Source organism: Phodopus roborovskii, unplaced genomic scaffold (genome assembly GCF_943737965.1).
Source record: "Phodopus roborovskii unplaced genomic scaffold, PHOROB, whole genome shotgun sequence".
Taxonomy (NCBI): Eukaryota; Metazoa; Chordata; class Mammalia; order Rodentia; family Cricetidae; genus Phodopus; species Phodopus roborovskii.
Window position 1 is genome coordinate 1,140,620 of NW_026126446.1, and position 19,238 is coordinate 1,159,857.

At 44.7% G+C, this 19,238-nt stretch overlaps 1 protein-coding gene across 1 annotated transcript; it reads right to left on the bottom strand.

Moving 5' to 3' along the window:
- Positions 1-615: 615 nt before the first annotated feature.
- Slc46a2 (solute carrier family 46 member 2) lies at positions 616-7,515 on the bottom strand. Its single transcript, XM_051187903.1, is given in 5 exon segments — positions 616-1,243; positions 1,245-1,263; positions 4,111-4,267; positions 4,829-4,912; positions 6,208-7,515. Coding segments are annotated over 5 exon segments (1,458 nt in total). The 5' UTR covers positions 7,343-7,515; the 3' UTR covers positions 616-1,180.
- Between the last annotated feature and the right edge of the window lie 11,723 nt (positions 7,516-19,238).

A 19,238-nucleotide genomic window follows, 5' to 3' on the forward strand; every position in this document is an offset into this window, starting at 1 on the left:
GGGAAAGAAACAGTTTTGGAGAACCATGGTCCTGGCCTTTGGCACCTCAAGAGTTAAAGATGCAAGGAGGGCAGAAGGAAGAGGGTGGGGGTGGGGGATGCTGGGAGGTTGGGAGAGAGGAGGAGGGATGTAAGGTTTTGATCATTGCCTGCAAGGGAATCAGACACAAGCTGTCCAAATGCCCTGACATTTAAATACACTCTCTGTATTTCACTCCAGTTTGAGAATGCCACATCTAATTACAAGGGGCTTCCACCAGGGAAAGAAGGATTGGTACTCAACACTGTGAGTGTAGATTTTATTAGGAGATGATTCTGCCTGGTAAGCAAAATGGACAATCAGCATATAAGTAGCTCAGAATAAGCTGGTGCTCAACATCCCGCCTTCACGCCATCCACTGGGGAAACTGTCCACTCGGGAAACTGTTGAGTGGAAGTGTTTCTTTGCATGTTTCACTGGTACTTGCTGGATTCTGCTGTTGTTGCTGGGTTTGTTTTGTTTTTTCTTTGAGGCATGATGTCATGAATTCCCAGCTAGCCTCGAACTGGCAATACAGCTGAAGGTAGCCTTGAACTTCTGCCTCTTTCTTCCAAGTGCAGGGATTACAGAAGCCATGTCTAGCTTCTGAGGTGCTGAAGATCAAAGCCTGGGCTTCATGCATGCTAGGCAAGCACTCCACCAACTGAACTGCTTCCCAGTCCTGATACTTGCTTTCTAAAAGCAACAGTGGTAACACTACCCTGCACTTTGTTCCTCTCTTCTTTCCAGCTCAACCAAGAAAACTCACTTTTTCAAAATTTTATATAACTTGAAACCTGTTGTCTTGCATACTAAAATGTCAGCTTTTACAACGTGTCCATTTCATGTTCATTCCCCTTGGGCTGGTGAAATGCAGGCTTAAGTCTTCCATAGAACTTCTAGCGCTGTGCCTGTGTGACTTGTTATTTCTACATTGGAGCATTTAAGACGGTGATGGAAGAAAGGCTGGAAGGAGCCGGAACCCCTAGGATGCCTGTGCAAGCAGCCTGAACCCACAGACCCTAACCTCTGCCCTGCAGAGGCATCCTAGAACTAGGAGACTTCCTCCAATACCCAGAAAGTGATTTCCCTCCCACAGGGACCCAAGGGCCACAGAGGGTCATTGGAAGGCTGGAGCGTGGGTTTCATGGATAGAACCGGGTTATTGCTGGTGTTTTCGGCTCCTTCGTTTCTCTGCACTCTCTCCTTGTTGTGACCTTGGAACTTTGTTTGTAGGCCACAATGCTGTAAAAATTTGCAAAAGAGAATTATAAAACTGGAATGAAGCAAAGTAGGGGTAAGTAGCTTTTTTTCTTCACCGATGCCTGAATCATGCCCCGCCACTCTTTCTCACCAATGAAGGAAAATATATCTCCGTAATGCACCAGATGTTACTGAGTGAGAAGGCTGGCTCTAGAGAACTCTCCAGATCCCTCCCAGTCCTGGCATAATGAACTCTCTGTCTCCAGTAACACTGAATTGGACAGCTGCCCCATCTTTCTAGCGTCTTTGCCTCTCACTCCTGCCTAGGGATGAGTTCCCGTGAACTGATCCCAAGCAGTTGGCTGCCTCAACTTGTTCAGCTACCAGTAACTTCTGAGGACCTTCTTGTCTGCACTCCAGTGCTAGGGTTGCAGTTGCTTTTACATGGGTGCCAGGGATCTGAACTCTTATCTTACCAAGCCATCTTCCTAGCCTTAGTCACTCTTGTTATTTTGAGACCCCAGGCTGGGGCTGGCCTGGAACTTCTGATCTTCCTGAGAGCTGGGATGTCAGGGATGACCCACCATGCCTGGTTTATTCTGTGCTGGGGGTTGAACCCATGTCTTCACGTATGTTAGGTAAGCACTGTCCCAACTGAGCTATAGCTCCAGCCTCAGGTGTCACAGCTTTTTGAGAGAGCATATATTCATTAAGCAGATCCTTCTAGAGCAGTGTTCTTAACCTTCCTAACGATGCTACTCTTTAATACAGTTCCCCTTGCCCTCTTGTTGTGGTGACCCCCCCACCATAAAAAATCTTTTTGTTGCTATTCTATAACTATAATTTTTCTACTGTTACGAATTGTAATGTAAATATCTGATATACAGCAACATATCTGGGCAATACACAGCACCTGTGAATACCTGTGTGTGAGGAGGAGGGGAGGTTTTAGAGCCTCAGAGCCTTGTGAAGGCTTCCTTAACATCCCCCTGTTCATGAAAAAAAAGAACAGGCAAGGTTCCCACAGTGGCTGTTACAATGCCTCCTCTTTGTTATAAGGACCATGCAGGGTAGCCCGCACACCCTTATTTATAGACAGGCTGTTGGCAACTCTGGCCTACAGACCTCTCCTGGCATCAGGAAGGAGACAGCAACTGGTCCAGCCTTCTGACTTCCATGCCCTCCTTTGCTTTGGCACACCTTCCTGGGACTGTCTGTAACTGAAATGTAGGCTTTCCTTCTGTGGCTAGAGACTCCACAGGTCTTTCCTCTTGCCTTTACTTAGTGACTGATGGCACAACAACCCAGCCACCTCTAGCTGGAAGAGATTTTTCAGATTCTCCTTGAGTGACCTCAGGACAAGGGAAGGTCATGCTATATTATTATTATAATTAGTTTCACCATCCTTTCTCTTTTTCTGTTTTTCCTGTTTGGAGTCAGGGTCTCATGTACTGTAGGCAGAACTCAAACCTCATTATGTAGCTCTGGACAGTGAACTTGTGATCCTCCAGTCTCTGCCTCCTGAGTGCTGGGATCACAGATGTTCACTATCACACTGGTTTACACACTGGGAGTGCTGGAAACTGAAGTTTTTGCATGCTAGGCAATCACTGTACCAAATAAACGACACTCCCACCTTTTGTGTTTTAAAAATGTGGCTCCTGCCAGATATAGGGGCACACACTTGCAATCCCAGTACACAGGAAACTGCGGTAGGAAGGTGCAAGTTTGAAGCCAGGCTGAGCTTTATAGCAAGACCATCTCTCAGAGATCTGCCACCTCTGCTTCCAGAGTGCTGGGATAGAAGGTGGGCACCGCCGCCACCAGTAGACCATCTTTCAAATAACAAACAAGAAAGTGGCTTCTTGGGCCTCGGGGAAAGGCTTAGTGGTCTAGAGTACTTGCTGTCCATGTGCAGTTGATATCACTGGGAGGCCGGCTCTTTTCTGAAGGAAAACGGAAGAGCAGTGGGTGTGGGGGAGGGGGAGGCTGGAAGGGACCTAGGTGGAAAGGAGGAGGAGGCTGTGGTCAGGGTGGACTGTATGATACGAAATTTAATAAAAAGGAAAAGGGGGGGCGGGGAGAAAGAACACTTGCTGCTCTTTCAAAAGACCTGGGTTGGGTCCCCAGCACCCAGATGGTGGCTCAAAACCATCTATAACTTGAGTTTTGGAGTGTCCCATCTTCCTCTTATGGCCTCTGTGGACACTGCACACATAGTACACAGACATACATGCCAACAAAACACTCATATACATAAAATAAAAATAAATAAAATTCTTTAAAATTAAGTGGCTCCTTACCAAATCTTAGACACAGACACAGACACACACACAAACACACACACCCCTTTGTGATTCACAATAATTTCTAGTGAAGCCAGAACAAACCCTTCCTTTCCTTCCATTCAGCTGACTTGTCAGCTAGTGTCTGGTTGTATAGCAGCTTGCCTGTTCATCACTGCTGTGTCCTGCTCCTGTTTCACATAGGAGATGGTACCCCAGAGGAAGAGGTCAAGGGATTGCTGCCTAAGGCCTTGTTGAGGAGCTCAAACCATGCTATGGTCATCAAGTTCCTTCAGGGCACAGAGAAGAAACAGTGCTTGGAAGGGACAAGGGATCCTAAAGGAATCCAAAGCAAAGATTTGGTCAGAATGGCTTCAGTGAGTTTCTAACAGGCCTTCCAACTGTCTGGGAGTCTATGAAGCCCCTCTAAATGAATCATCTTCTGAAACGGCCAGAAAGGAGCCGGCTTTTTCAGAGCTGCCTGTTCTTCTCTGAGAGAGAGAGCTTATAATTATAAAACAAAACAAAAACAAACCAACAAGAAGTCTGTGATTGATGTAAACACCAGAGCCCCAACCCACACAGCAGACAGTTTCTGTCTTACCCAATTGGGACAATTGCCAGGAAGGAGAGAAAGGAAGATAGAACAAAGCAGGTGCCAGCGAACTTGTCCAGGGTGAGCTGATAGATCTTGTTATATATGGTGGATGTAACCACACCAGTCAGAGCTAGACACAGCTGTAGTATAACGAACACCTTTCCTGTGGAAGAGACAAAGATTATTAAAGATGTACTATTGCCCCTTTCTTGTTTGCTCTACCTGATCTTTGGGAGGCTCCAGAGATCAGCTCACTCTCCTAAGGACTCCTTTTTAGTTCCCATGGCTCAACTTGATGGGAATCCTGTCTCCATCTAGCTGGATCTTCCTGAAGTATCTTTCTTTGACTCTGGCTTGTAGTGACTAGCTTTATGAGTTTTTCCCATCCTCCTTTCTCTATTCTCTAGAAGCATCTTTGAGGATGCTTCTAGAACTTATGTATGTGTATGTGCTTGTGTGTGTGTGCACCCACTCATGAGTGTGCACATATGTGCATGTATGAAAACCAGAGGTAGACATAAAACTACAGGAATCCTTCCCTCGGGTCCCCAGCACTGGGGTTATGTATTTCCATACCAGCATTTTATATGAGTGCTAGAGATCCAATCTCAGGACCACACGCAAACACTTTACCAACTGAGCTGTCTCCCAGCCCAGCTTCTGGATCTTCTGAGCATCTGTGACAGCCTGGGATGGACATCCTGGAGAGAGCCCTCCCACTCACCATAGGAAGAGTCCTTTATGAGTTTGGACATGGCTGATCGGATGGTCGTGATGGGGATAAGTGCAAACATCATGACTGTTCGAGCTGTAACAGATAGTAAGAACACTTCCCATTTGAGTCCAGCTTTAACCCAGGTGACCAGAACAAAGCAAAGACTTCCCTCCTTCCCAGCCCCTCCCCCCCACAGTCCCTTGGCCTTGACTGGAAGCATTTAACTTCTCTGCTGGGAGTACCTGAGTAGCCCAGACTCTGAATCTCTGGCCCTTTCAGACAGGGTTCCCCTAGTTCAGCAGCTACACCTCCCTAAAGCCTTATTAACTATCCAAATGCAGGTGGGGGAGGGGAGAGAAAGAGGAAGTTAGAGGAGAGAGTGGGGAGGAGGATGGAGGGATGAGGTGGGAAGGGCTGGGGAGAGGGGCACTTGGTCCTCTGTACAAGGCTTTCTTAACTGGGACCTTGCTGTTTTGCTAGCTGTCTTTCTGAGGTATACAGCTTGGGTGCAGTTCCCTGATAACCTAGAACTTTTCTTTCCAAAATGTTAGACATTAGGCCAATGCAGCCTATGTAAGTTAACATGAAATAAGCCTTAAACCCTGTTCTTTCCTTACACTAGCCACATATCAAATGCTCAATAGCCATACAAGGCTAGTGGACATTGTGTTGACAGATGGAGGTCACACAACAGGTGTAGGAAGTTCTGTTGCAGCATGAGTTCTAGAACTTTCTGCTTGAGGTTGTCTGACCTCTGTTCTCCAGAGGAAACTTCTGTCCATGGTTTTGTGGGAATGTACACCATGATTTGCAGAGCCAATGGAGCTCTATTAGCACCAATTATTGAGAAATTCTATGTATTGTAAATGATTTAGGGAACTTTTTGTGTGTCTTACCTCTTTAACGCTAGAGAGAAGAGGATTGGAGGAGAAGCTTAGCAGGTAAAGGTGCTTGGTGCCAGACAACCTGAGTTCAACCCCAAAACCCACATGGTGGAAGGAGAAAATAAACTCTGGCAAGCTGTCCTCTGACCTCATAGGTGTATTATAACACGCCCATCTCCCCACTCTGATTAAATAAACACAATTTTAAATGTATTAAAGTCAAATGAGTCCATCTCCACTTAAGGCTGTGTGGCAGCCTTCCATACTGATTCCAAGATCCACGGACCACATCTCCTTGACACAGAGCCATGGGTACCACCATGGCAAGATTCAGTGAGCAACACAGGTAACATAGCACAAAACAGACAAACCTGTTCCTGTCTCCCTTGTACCTCCTGAACTCCAAATTCAGTCCTTGGTACTGAACTGGGACTCCTAGACCACACCCTTAAGCTATGACACGGATTGCCAGCAGTGCCCTGCTTCCCTAAGCCCCAGACTTACCAATGTAGAACATGTATGTCTCCTTCACAAAGGCCAAGAGAAGGGCTCCGGATGCAAAAGAGACCATCCCAATGATGATCATCGTGGTGTCTCGGAAGCAGCGGGAGAAGACTAGAACACCTAAGAAGCTGGTGATGAAGATTATGTATCCAGAAGCCATCCCATAGCCCAGCTGCACTTGGTTCCAACTGAGAGGCTCCTTTAGCACAAAAAGGGACACGATATCCACTGCACCCACGATGGCCAGGTCATAGACAATGGCACCCACAAACAGCAGGGCGATGATGGTTAGGGAGGGTTTCCTTTTCCCAGGAGTCAGAGGGTTCTCTGATACATTCTGCTTGTCCAGTTCATCTGGATCTAGGGTTCGATAGGTGCCCATCGTGCCAGACACAGTATCTACCGTGGGATACACATTGTTGGGCTTGGACACAGACTCAGGGACCTTCAGCACAAAGAGGCTGTAGAAAAGGGCAAAAGCTGCACAGCCCACACTGCAGGCAGTTAACACGAGGCCTTGTGCAGAGTGCCCAACCATTTGCTTGAAGAGATGCCCCGAGGCCATGCTCCCACAGAACCCAGCCAAGCCCAGGACCAAATCGATGAGGATGAGACGCAAGGAGCGGCGGCCTTCGGAGCAGCCCAGCGATCCCAGCGCCATGACCCCGGACCAATAAGCGGAGAAGCCCCCGCATAGCCCACTGAGAGCCGCTGCTCCATACATCACCTCCACTGGCCAGTCTAGCATCACTTTGAGCAGGAGTCCGATGCGGCACAGCAGGAAGCCCAGCACTGACGTGCAGACAGAGATCTTGCGGTGGTAGCGGTCACTGAGCCAGCCTAGTCCATAGGCAGACAGTAGGGGTGTCAGGCCCACCACGAGGTTGTAGATGATGTAGAAGTTGGAGATGGATTTCTGCTGTTGATCCTCCTGATGCCCCCTGAACGACTGGCTGTCAGTGTAATTGGGGGAGCCTCCAGCCTCAGATGCGAGGGATTCCTTCACTACCAGGAGTAGTCCTGCATCGTAGAGGGAGCCGGCCACCTGGGTTGAAGCCACCACAGGCTCGATCCAAGTCCTCATTTGGAAGCCAGAAAGCCGGCTTCCCCATGGACAGGTGACTCCGGGACCCATGTAACCTGTGCGACAGGGGACAGGACTTGTTGTATGCAGGGAGATGCTCCCAAATCAGACTGCTTACGGAGGGTAGGGGCTCAGTTCTAGAGCGCTTTTCAGGTGCACCTTGGGAGAAGCGCTGGGTCGGCGAGTGTGACAGTAACTAGTGTAGCTGCCTAGGGACTTAGTTACTTACTTACCTAGCTGCGGCCCCTCCTCCCCAGATCAGAAAAGTGGCGCTCCTCCCCCACCTCTACCCAGGTCCGGCTGAGCAGGCTGGAAACAGCTCCGTGAAGCCCAGCCCGAGCACACGCGAGCCTCAGCTCCCTCCCCAAACATCCCAGAACTGGCCACACAACCTGCCTTCTCTGAGGACCAAAGCACTGAAACTCAAAGTGAGCCAGCTCTGGGACTTGCCCAGGGAGCGTTTCCAAATTCTTTCTCCTTTGGAAGGAGGTTTGGTCAGGGGTCTGTCTGACTCCTAGGCTTCAACTTTTCTTTGTCAAAAGCAAGAGGAGCCTTGGTATATGCAAAGCTCTAGGTTCTAACTCCAGCACTATGTAGACCAGGAATGCTGGCAGATCCTGTAATTCCAAAAAGTGGAGGCAGAAGGATCAGAAACTCAAGATCACCCCTCTGCTATATAGTGTGCTACAAGAGACACTGTCTCAAAACAACAACAACAAACATAAAAGATGGTTCAGCAGGGAAAGGCCCTGTTGCCAAGTCTTATGACCAATCATTCAATCCCTGGGACACACACAATAGAAGGAGAGAACCACTCAGAAATCTGTCTCTGACCTTCACACACATACTATAGTATAGGAACACACACACACACACACACACACACACACACACACACACTTAAAAAATAAAAGCAAAACAAGAACCCATGTTGTAAGAAGCTACTAGCACAGACTTTCAAAGAAGTTAGCTCAGTGGCGGCTCGTTGGGGCCAAAGGCCTCTCAGAGAAGCACCTACTTCATACTCCTGTATGGATGGGACTTCCCTGTTGGGCTCCAGCCTCCGTTTCCAGTTCTAGATTCCCATCCAGAGTACAAAACTGTACTCTGGTAGGGTGTGGTGGAGCTCACTGCAGACAGCAGGTTCTGCTGAGTAAAGACAGGGAGCAAAGACCCTTATTGCTTCCTGGTGGTTGCTCTTCCTGCCTCATGGCCTCCATCCTCTTTAGTCTGGGCTAACATTTCTGCTCCCCAGGTCCCTGCATGCTTTTGAACTGAGGATCAGGGTGATACAGGAATCAAAATACAGCAAAGAGTAAGATGGCCTTTCCTTACACACGGATAGTTACAAATAACACAATCTCTCCACTGTCAACCCTGACACAGTAGTGGTCACGTGACTGGCACCGATTTGTTACAAAAAAGGACACACAAGCCTGCCTGGGAGAGTCTAAAAAGCCAGATGGATGGATAATGTGCTTCTACAGTGGGTAAGGATGAGATTCCAGGTAGTGCTTGTGTAATTATGTGTCCCTTTGGCAGTTTTTAAGTGGGTTGTCCCTCTCCCCTTTGCCAGAGGTACCTGTGGATCTGGTTCACCAGCTTGTTTCTCTTTCTCCCCCTCCCGCCCCCTCCTACTTTGGCCCGTTTTCACCAACCCATAGCTGACTCTCCTACTCCATTCCTAACATATTTTCCCAAGGCTTCAGCATCCTGCTCCCATGTGTGTCACAAACTCCAGGGATGGAGAGTTCTGCAGTCAGTGACGGTACAACCAGAAGGACCGCTCGGACCATTCACCATTTGATCAAAGGAGTCTATTCTTGGTGCTGAAGACAGCGGGAGGCAACCTTGCCCAATCTCTGGCAGGCTTCGAGGGTTCTCAGCGCTTTCCATCCTCTTGTGAAATGTAAAGTGCCTCTGAGAGATTCACATCAGACCTAGGAAAAGCTGGGTGCCAGCCAGCCTTGGGGTTCTCCAGGCTTATGAACCGAACTTTCGGTTCTAGAGATGACCCTAGTCTCAGGTCCAATGATGCCTGTCCCAACTGTGGGTTGGATTATGTTCTCTCTATGTTCCTACTTCCTCTTCATCTCTGAATGCTGAGTCCAACTAAAGTTGTACCTGGCCATCTTTTGTGACCCAGGCTCCCATCAAGTTGATCCCCCACTTTCGGCCACATTGAGATTTAGTATCTTTCACAGGCTATCTTAACTTCCTTGTGTCCAGATTTTCTGGAAAAGGTTTTCCCTCCACTCCTAAAGCACTAGTGATAAAGTGAACATCACTGCCTGCATATCAGCTGTGAGGATTTTCTCAGGAATCTTAATCTGTAGTCCATAACTGGCTTCATGGAAGAGAAAGAGAAATTCTTATCTCTATATGAAAAAAGGTATACTAATCCCAGATCTCATGTAGCCTAGACTAGTCTCAGACTCACCATGACACCAAGGATGGCCTCAAAGTTCTCCTGTTTCTACCTTGTGATGGAATTGGAGTGTATACTGGGTTCATGAGGTGCTGGGAGTGGAACCCAGAGCTTTGTGCATTCGAGGCAAGCATCTACCATTTGAGCTACACCCTCAGCCATACCCTTACCCATAAAAGGTGGCACCTAACATTTATTGAACTCTCACCATGTACTAAGCACATTATATTATTGAACTCAACTAATTGTCCCAGGAAGTCTATGGGTTGAAATCAGAGATGTTAAAGGTATTTGCACAAGCCCACACAGAAAAGCCAGCATTTAGCATCAGGTAGTCTTTGGTAGCCTACAGCTGTGGAGAGATTGTTGCAATCCATTTGAAGATGTCCTCTCAATCAGCAAGAGGATGGAGAGATGCAGAAATATGATTTCCAGCATGGGAATTACTGTTGTTCAGTGGTGAATTGCAGAAATAAACAAGAGGTGTAGTCGAAAGCTCCCTGACTGAACTTACTTCACAAGTACTTTATAATCAAATAGGAATATATTTGTTGCCTTAATAAATGGCACCAAATTTCTTTTACAAAGGAACAGAGAAGAGAGAACCTTCTCCCTTAAGTTTCTCACTGACTTCCATAAACTTGTTGTGGCATGAACACACACACACAGGCACACATGCACGTGCACACACACACACTATAAACCTTTAAAAGGTATCTAGTTTATAGAAAAAATAAGATTTCTTCTAACCCTTTAAGCAACATATATAAGAATTAACATGTCCCCCTTTTAAAGGTGTCCCTAAGTTTCTGTCCCCTCTATTTTTCTGTTCTTTGACAATTCCATACATGTTTATGCTGTGTTTTAAAGTAAATGAGACCCACTCCTGCTCATGCCAGCAGTCATAATTAAACTCAGGGGGTCAAAATAAACTAATAAAGACTGCTGGTGGAGATTTCAGACAGTCTACTGTTTCATCTGGGATCATGTTGACATCTTCCCCTTCTCATGAATGACCAGTGTAAGAGTTTCTGCTGGTTATCTGGTGAAGAATCTGTGATTCCCATATGAAGTGGGACAAAGCTGAGCAAGGATCACAGAGAAGTCTGGAAGTGCATGTGTCTCACATAGGTGGGCTGAGGAATGGGACAGGATCTGGCTTTCACAGGTTACAGGACTAAGGAGATGAAATATTCTACCTGGACCTGGAGTAATAGAAAACCCCTCCACAGGTGTAGTGGTGCACACCTTTAATCCCAGGACCGAGGAGGCAGGGGCAACTGGGGAGGCAGAGGCAGGCAGATCTCTGTGAGTTCAAGACCAGCCTGGTCTATAGAGTGAGTTTCAGGACAGCCAGAGCTGTTACACAGAGGAACACTGTCTTGAAAACCAAAAACCCAAACCAAACCAAAGTAAGCCAAGCAAAGCCAAAACAAAACAAAGAAAAGAAAATCCCTCACAAAACTGATATGCAAGACAGGGGTACTTCAGGGGTTGAGGTAAACCTTTCAACCCCATGAAATTGAAAATAAGGAAATAAGATATCCTGTAAATCATAAGTATATAATAGAATAGGACCTGTGAGATACGTTAGCTTGTAAGGATGCTTGCCAAGCCTGAAAAGTTGAGCTCTACCCCTGGCCTTACGTTATGGAGAGAACCAACTCTCATAACTTGTCCTCTGACCTCTACATCCACACCGCAGCATGCATACATTCAATAAAAGTATTGAAATATACACAATAAAGAAAGAAATGCAAACACCCAAGAAGACAGATCTTGACAGGGAGAATCCAAGTGCAACAGGGATTTAGCTGCTGTTTGGCTGGAGTTCTGTCTCTTCACTTGGGCCTTCGGATTCCCAGTGGATGTCTGGGAACAAGGATGGAAACTTGGCATCAGTGTATTCTTATTGCCTCGCCCTGCTGTCCACTTTAAACTTTAGGTCAGATTCCTGCTCTGTATTTAAGAACTGCTCACCTAAAACTGGTAGCCTCCCACCCCTGCAGGGCTGAAGATACCAAGAGTAACTGAGATACTGTTAATACTTGATGGGCTATAATAAATAAACAAATTGTTCACTGCCAGCCTTTTATGTATGTGGTTTAGTTTTTTTTTTGATATTTTTTTTTTGAGAATTTCACAATACTGCAATGTATTTTGATCATATTCATTCCTGACTCAACCCTCATCTCCTCCCAACTTCGTGTTCTGTCTCTCTATTTTTAAAGATTTATCTTTTACTTTTAAGTGTGTGTGTGTGTGTGTGTGTGTGTGTGTGTGTGTGTGTGTGTGTAGGGGCATGTGCACTTGAGTACAGATGCCTGAGGATCCCAGAGGTACGAGGTCCTCTAGAACTGGGGTTGCAAGTGGTTGTGAGAAACCTGACTGCTGACCCTTGGTTTCCTGCAATAGCAGTACTTGCTCTAAACTTCTGAGCTATCTCTCCAGCCCACTTATTAGGAACAGTTTTCCCGCCAGCCTGGTCCCACAGCCACATCAGCCCCAAATAACACACAGAGACACTGTATTAGATATAAAGCTCTTGGCCAGTTACTAGCATTTCTTATTGGATAGCTCTGTCTTAAATATTAACAAATTTCTATTAATCTAAGTATTCCCATATGGTCTTATCTTACTGAAGAGAGGGTCCGGACTGCTGCTCTTTCAAGTCTCTACATCTTGAATTTTCCCCTACCTCTGCCCTAATCCTCCTTGTCTCCTAGTCCCGCCTATCTTGCTTTCCTATTGGCCAATGGGGCTTTATTCATTAACCAATACGAGAAACATATTTGTAGAATGACATCTCCCATCACCCACTCCCACCTTTTTTTATAACTCACCAAGCCCAATTTGTGCTATCCATATACTCAGTCATGTTGAGCCATCTGCTGGAACATGGTCAGCCTACCAGGGACCACATTTTTAAAAGAAAACTGGTTCTTCCTCCAGCTGTTAGTATCTCCAGCTTGTGAGCAGCCTTCCCTTGCAGACCAGTGTTAACAAACCAATCTTGTACAGGCAACCACAGTTGCTTTGACTTCACATCATGGCTGGGGCCCTGCCTTGTTTAAAAAACACTACGCACCCACCCCAACCTACCTCTATTATTCTGCAGAATAAGCATACTATGAAACCCTCCTAAAATAGCATCTCTGTACCTGTAGATTAGTGCAGCTCCCAGACCTCATCAGAGGAAGTCACACCTGGTCAAAGTGCAGATAACAAGTGTCTGTGGAGTGCTCAGCCAATCCATCTATATCACAGGCCCCGGCCCCCAGTCTCAGAGACCATCATGGAAGAGCTGGCAGAGAAGCTTCTAGAAGTTTTCTAGTCGTCCTGAAAGAGGTATTGAAGAGGTATTGTGGTTAAACTAACTGTTATTCTCTTCTGATTTGTTCTTTTTTTTTTTTTTTTTTTTTTTTTTTTTTTCTGAGTCATTTCTTCTTGCAGTGGCTGTGGGTTCCAAGATAGCAGGTCTAACCAATAAGCATGCTGCAGTAAGAATCAAAACTACTCTGGAGGAAGCAGCTTTCTTGTTTGTCACCAGCCTGGCTCCTCAGGACACTCCTGAGATAACGATCACCCAGACTAACTTTGTTCCTTTCTTAGAAAGCCCAAAGTTCTTCTAGGTATCTCACAGGAAAGCCTAGGATGTAGGTCCCCATATTGGATTCCTGTGTGCTAAACAAATCATTTTCTGCTTCTATTACAATTACACCTCTTTGGTCATTTGGGAAAGTGGCTGAGCCTGGTCCATTGGGACCACCCAAATCAGGCTTCATCCTTGTGACTGTAAGAACACAGCACTTTTCCTTCAAGTGTTTTCCAGTGGTTGGGATGTCATTACATTAAGGACACAGCATAAGTCCCTTTGTTTGATCACAAATAATTCTCCAGTTACTGTTTTACTGCCAATATATTGTTGCAGACAGGAAGAAAATAGTTACTTGGACTCTCCAAGTAATTTTACCCAATAAGGTAATAAGGAAACATTATGGTCTATTTGTCTTTTTCCCTTATTCTTTTCTGTTTTGAGACAGAGTCTCATGTAGCCGAGTCTGATCTGAATTTCCTATGTAGCCAAGGATAGCCTTGAATTCCTGATTCTCCTGCCTCCTCCTCCTCTCAAGTACTTACAGGTTTCATGGTGTAAGCCACCCAGTCTGTTTATGTGATACTGGAGACTGAACTCAGGGTTCCTGTAAACTAGGCAGGCCCTCTACCAACTAAGTCCTAGCCTCAACTCCCTATCTGCTTTTTCTGATGTAGGTGATACAGGTGTCTATCTAGGAAATGACTTCCCTCTCATGGTGCTGATAAGATGTGATTTTTTTTTTTTTTCATTCTGCTGGGTTGAGAGTTAGAACCTAGCTCAAGCAAATTCATCAATACAATGAATACACCAATGCAACCTCTTGGGAAATTGATTCATTGGTCTTCCCACCCTGAGATGGCATCCTATTAATAATAATGTTACCCAATTTTATAGATGAGAAACTGAGATTTACAAAGGTCACATGGAGCCAGACCTAGGTTTGTGTGGTTTTAGAGTCTATGTAATTTTTACAATGCACATGAAATAATCAAGAAGCAATGCATTTTAAAAAGGCATTTGATTGTTGAACATATTCTGTCAGATAGTGTGAACTTATTTTTATTTGTATTTTCAAACTGAAGTGGTCCATTTGTTCATTCACGAATCATCCATCCTTTTACAAACATTATTGAGTATCATGCCCAATAGAAGGTACCAAGAATACAAAGTCTTGTCTTTCAGCCTAAAGCATTATTGTAAGATACTCATAGGGTTAGCAAGACTCAAGGCTCAGCAGATAAAAGCACCTGCCACCAAGTTTGACAACCTAGTTCAATCCCAGCACCCAAATGATGGTAGCTCTGTAGAACCAACTCCCACAAGTCCTACATGTGCTGTGGCAACACACACACACACACACACACACACACACACACACACACACACACACACCTCCTTTAGCAAACACACACAAAATAAATAAATACATAAATGACATTCATGGTACTAACACTACAAGTTCTGTTTCACACATAAATACATAAAATTATTGACACCATGCCATGCCTCCTCTTTTTGAAACTGGCCTTATGAGATTCCTCTCCACCCTGGGCTATGCTACCAGACTGAATGAGCTCATAAACAACTTATTCAACACAGTGAAGGAAGACATGGTTTGTTCCTGCTGCCCGGCACACATGAGTTCAGTGCACTCCAGATTTCCTCTAATCAGCTCATCCACTAACCCTCTCTGCTTATGCTTTCCAGAAAGTTTGGACTTTAGCCCCTTGGTACAACACGGGTGGATATGAGATGAAGTCTAATCACAGCACCATGTGCCCATGATTATATCAATGGAAATATGACCCAAATCTAGACCAGTAAGAAGAGGCTCAAGAGTTGGGTTTGGGTAGTTGGGAAAGAGAGATCCTCATTTTTTTTTTCCTGCTGTGCTGGTCTTGGACCAAAGGGATTGAAAGCCTAGAGCTTTCCTACCATTGGAGAGAAGCTTGTCTGAGATTGGAACCAACACAGACCGGAGAAGAGCTGAAAACTGGAGGGTCCAAATCCCAGTAGCCTCCCATGAATTCATGGACATAGCTTTACCAGAAGCTGAATTCTCCTTTCATATTTTAACAACAAAGATGCTAGTTTGATTTGGGTTTTCTGTAATTGCAAACACAAGAAATTTGATGGTGACAGACTCCCAGTCACTCATCTCCACTGACCTTTCACCTTATTTAGCTACAGACTTCCTTGGCTCTTCCAGCTGGTTCTCAGCCGGAGTCATGCCACCTCCAAAGTCATTCATTCAAACCCCCCATGAACGAATGATAGCCTCTGCTTTGCTGCTTCTTCAATGGCTCCCACTTCAGTGGTTCTTTGATCTTATCAGGGCCCACCAACACCCACACAAATATATAACTTTCCAAATCAGCGGCTTTCTCTCTCTTCCCTCTTCCTTTATGGTCTACCTTTATGGTGCATCTCATTACTTTTTCATAAATTCTGTTCTCTGTTGTCTGTCTTTTTAATGTGTGCCAACCCATGAAAGAGCTCATTCAAGTAGCTGAGGACTGTTGGGGAGAAGTCTTACAATAAGGCAGGTTGATGTTGCTATGATTCACAGACTCCAATGTTAAACAATCCTTCAAAACAACCCAACAGCTCCTGTATCTCTCCAGCCATCTTCTACTCTTCCAAGCTCCGAAATTACTAGTCCTGAACTTCAGTTCCCAAATTCTGCTATTGCCTTGCCTCTCCTCTCTTAATACTTACTGTGTGTGTGTGTGTGTGTGTGTGTGTGTGTGTGTGTGTATGTGTGTGTAGTCCTGAAGCTGCCATTGGATATCCTCCTCAGTGTAACAGGTTCCCAGACTTTAGTAGCCCACAGACCTTAGCACAACTGATGATCCACTTCTGGACTACTGCTTTTGTTAACTAAAGTGTGTCAACCCAGGACACAGTTTTTGTGCTTTAAAGTTCATCCTGAGAAAGGCTTGGGCTTCACTAGGATCTCAAATACCCAGTTGGCTGATAAAAACTTTCTATTGGCTTAAACCTGTGCCTTAGTAGTCTTCTCTGATGGATATCCCATAACACTCATTGATCTCCATTTTGTTTATTTAGGCAGGGTCTCTCAGTTGATCCCATTGCTTGCCAATCACCTAGACTGGCTTGCCAGCTTGCTCCAGAGATCCCCTGATTCCGCATTCTGGGTACTAGTATTATAGGCAGCTAACATACATGCCTGGATTTTTAAATGTGGGTTATGGGGATCTGAACTCTGGTCCTCACGCTTGTGCTACAGGCACTTTTTTCACTGAACCATCTCCTTCATTAATTTTTTTAAATATAAATTTTATTTTATGTGTATGGATGTTTTGCTTGAATGTATGTCTATGCACCACTGGCATGCCTGGTGCCCATGGAAGCCAGAAGCACACTGTTTGACCCTGGAACTGGAGTTATGTAGATGTGAACCACTATGTAGGTGCTGGGAATCAAACCTGGGCCCTTGGAAGAGCAGCCTGTGATCATAATCACTGAGCCATCTCTCCAAACTCAAGACCTTCACTCTTGAGAATTTCTCAGTCTTTTTATCCTGGAAGAAACTTGGGAATAAATTTTAGGTTTCAGGTAGCTCGTATGTAAAGATTCATTTAACCTCTTGTCTGTGCTTCGTTAGCATGGCCCTTACATCATAGGTATGATAAGCTAGTGAAACTGTCAGTGCTCTTGAGGAAGAAGAGAATGGTATGCCTTTGGATCTGTTTACTTTGCCCTACAAAGGAGCCTATCATATTCCTGTGGTTCTTCCATCTGCAAGGAGATAACTTTAATCATGACCATTATTTTAAATGATACAGGCTCTCACTCTGAAGACCCAGCTAGACTTGAATTTGTTCTATAGATGAGGCTGGCCTTGAACTCAGGGATTCTTCTATCTATTCTTCCTGAGTGCTGGGATTAAAGGTGTGTGCTACCATGCCCTGCATATTTTGTTTTTTTTCATCCTATAATCCAGGCCTGGTGTGTTGTACCTATAATTCTAGCAGCTGAGAGGCTAACTAAGGCAGGAGAATTGCCACAAGAAGATATTATCACAAAACAAAACAAAAATGTCCTACTTAAAAATTTCTGGGAGCTGGAGAGATGGCTTAGTGTTTAAGAGCACTTGCTGCTCTTGTAGAGGACTGGAGTTCTGCTCCCAGCATTCACATGGCAACTCACAATGCTTACAACTCCATCTCCAGGGGATTTGACTCTCTCTTCTGAGAGTGAGGGTGAGCGGGAGAGAAAGGGATAGAAATAGGGGAGGATAAAGTGGGTAATAAGATTCAGGGACACAATACAGGCTGATCAAGGTTTATTCAGAGAGAATTCACTTACACAAGAAACAACCACCGCGGGTTCCCGCTCCAAGGTAGCAAATATCTCTGTCAATTCTAGAGTTTATATATTATCCTTCTGTGGTCTTTGATGGAGTTGAAGACAGACAGTTATGGTTATGATTCTCCTTAGTTAGGATTAATGATAAGATACATATAGGACTTTAGAATCACAAAGATAGGATAGATGATAGAATATTTTCTTTAATTCTTGCTTAATAACTGTTTTGTTATATGTAATTTTACTATGTTAAAGTTAAAACCCTCCTTTTTATTTAGACAGAAAAGAGGAGATGATGGGGAATGTTCTTCTATATATATGTTTGTCTTATTGGTTGATGAATAAAACACTGATTGCCCAGGTAGGAAGTGATGTAGCATGGCAGATACTGCCACTAGCTAACCATAGAGGTCTGGAGGTCTGTACAGACAGGCAGGAAGTGAGTAGCTGGGCAGAATCAGAATATAACCAGGGACATACAGGAAATCTCTTTGCAGAGATGTAGGAGGCAAAGGAGATACAAGTCCGGCATTTCTGGTAAGCCAAGATCACGTGAAAATACTTAGATTGATAGAAATGTGTTAATATTTAAGGCAGAGCTAGCCAATAAGAAATGCAGTAACAGGCCAACAGTTTTATAATTAATACAGTGTCTCTGCGTGTCATTTGGGCTGAATGGATTTCTAGGCATAGAAGACACTGGGAGAAGAAAGGCAGAGTCTCCAGTAAATGCAGAGGGAACAGACTTGCAGGAGGAGACGTGAAAGCCACGCATAAATGAATAGAAATGGATTAATTTAAGTTAGAAGAGATAGTTAGAAACAAGCTTAAGCTATCGGCCAAGTTTTCATAGTTAGTAATAAGTCTCCATGTTAGTATTGGGGAGCCGATAGTCTCAACAAAAAATCTGACTACAAATGGCATCCAACATGAGGACACATATTTTCTCATAAGACCTGATGAAGATAAAAACAAACAAACAAAAAACCAAAAGAGAGAAAGAAAGAAAGGGAGGAAGGAAGGGAGGAAGGAAGGAAGGAAGAAAGAAAGAAAGAAAAAAAGAAAGAAAGAAAGAAAGAAAAAGTTGCAAACACAGGCACAGAGCCAAATGTGGCTTCCTGATCCCACAGTTTCTCCTGCAGGCCTTGTTACATAGACTTTTCTCCTAGCCATTGCCTGAATGCTTGAGCAACCAGTGCATGATGAGCAAAGCTACGAACTGGTTTAAGGTTTTGCTGGTGTAGACTAAACGGTTACAGATATGCAGTAAAACAGGTTCAGATGGAAAAAAAAAATCTCTAAACAGGTTACAGTGTGTATAACAATGTGTGTAGGCTTAAGAAAAAAAAGAAAAAGGGTATAGGCAGTCATAAAAATAGTTTAAAAATATAAAGTCTTTAAAGAGAGAAGTGAAGTAATAATAATAAAAGAGAATAAGCCGCATAAGGATGGAAAATGTAGCACAGGGAGTTTAGACCTTATATGGTGCTTTGTTAATTGTGATTTTTTTGAATGCTAATAAACAGACAACAGCTGTTGAGAGGCACTGGATTGTGGAAGGCACTGCTGATTTAAACCAATCTATATAC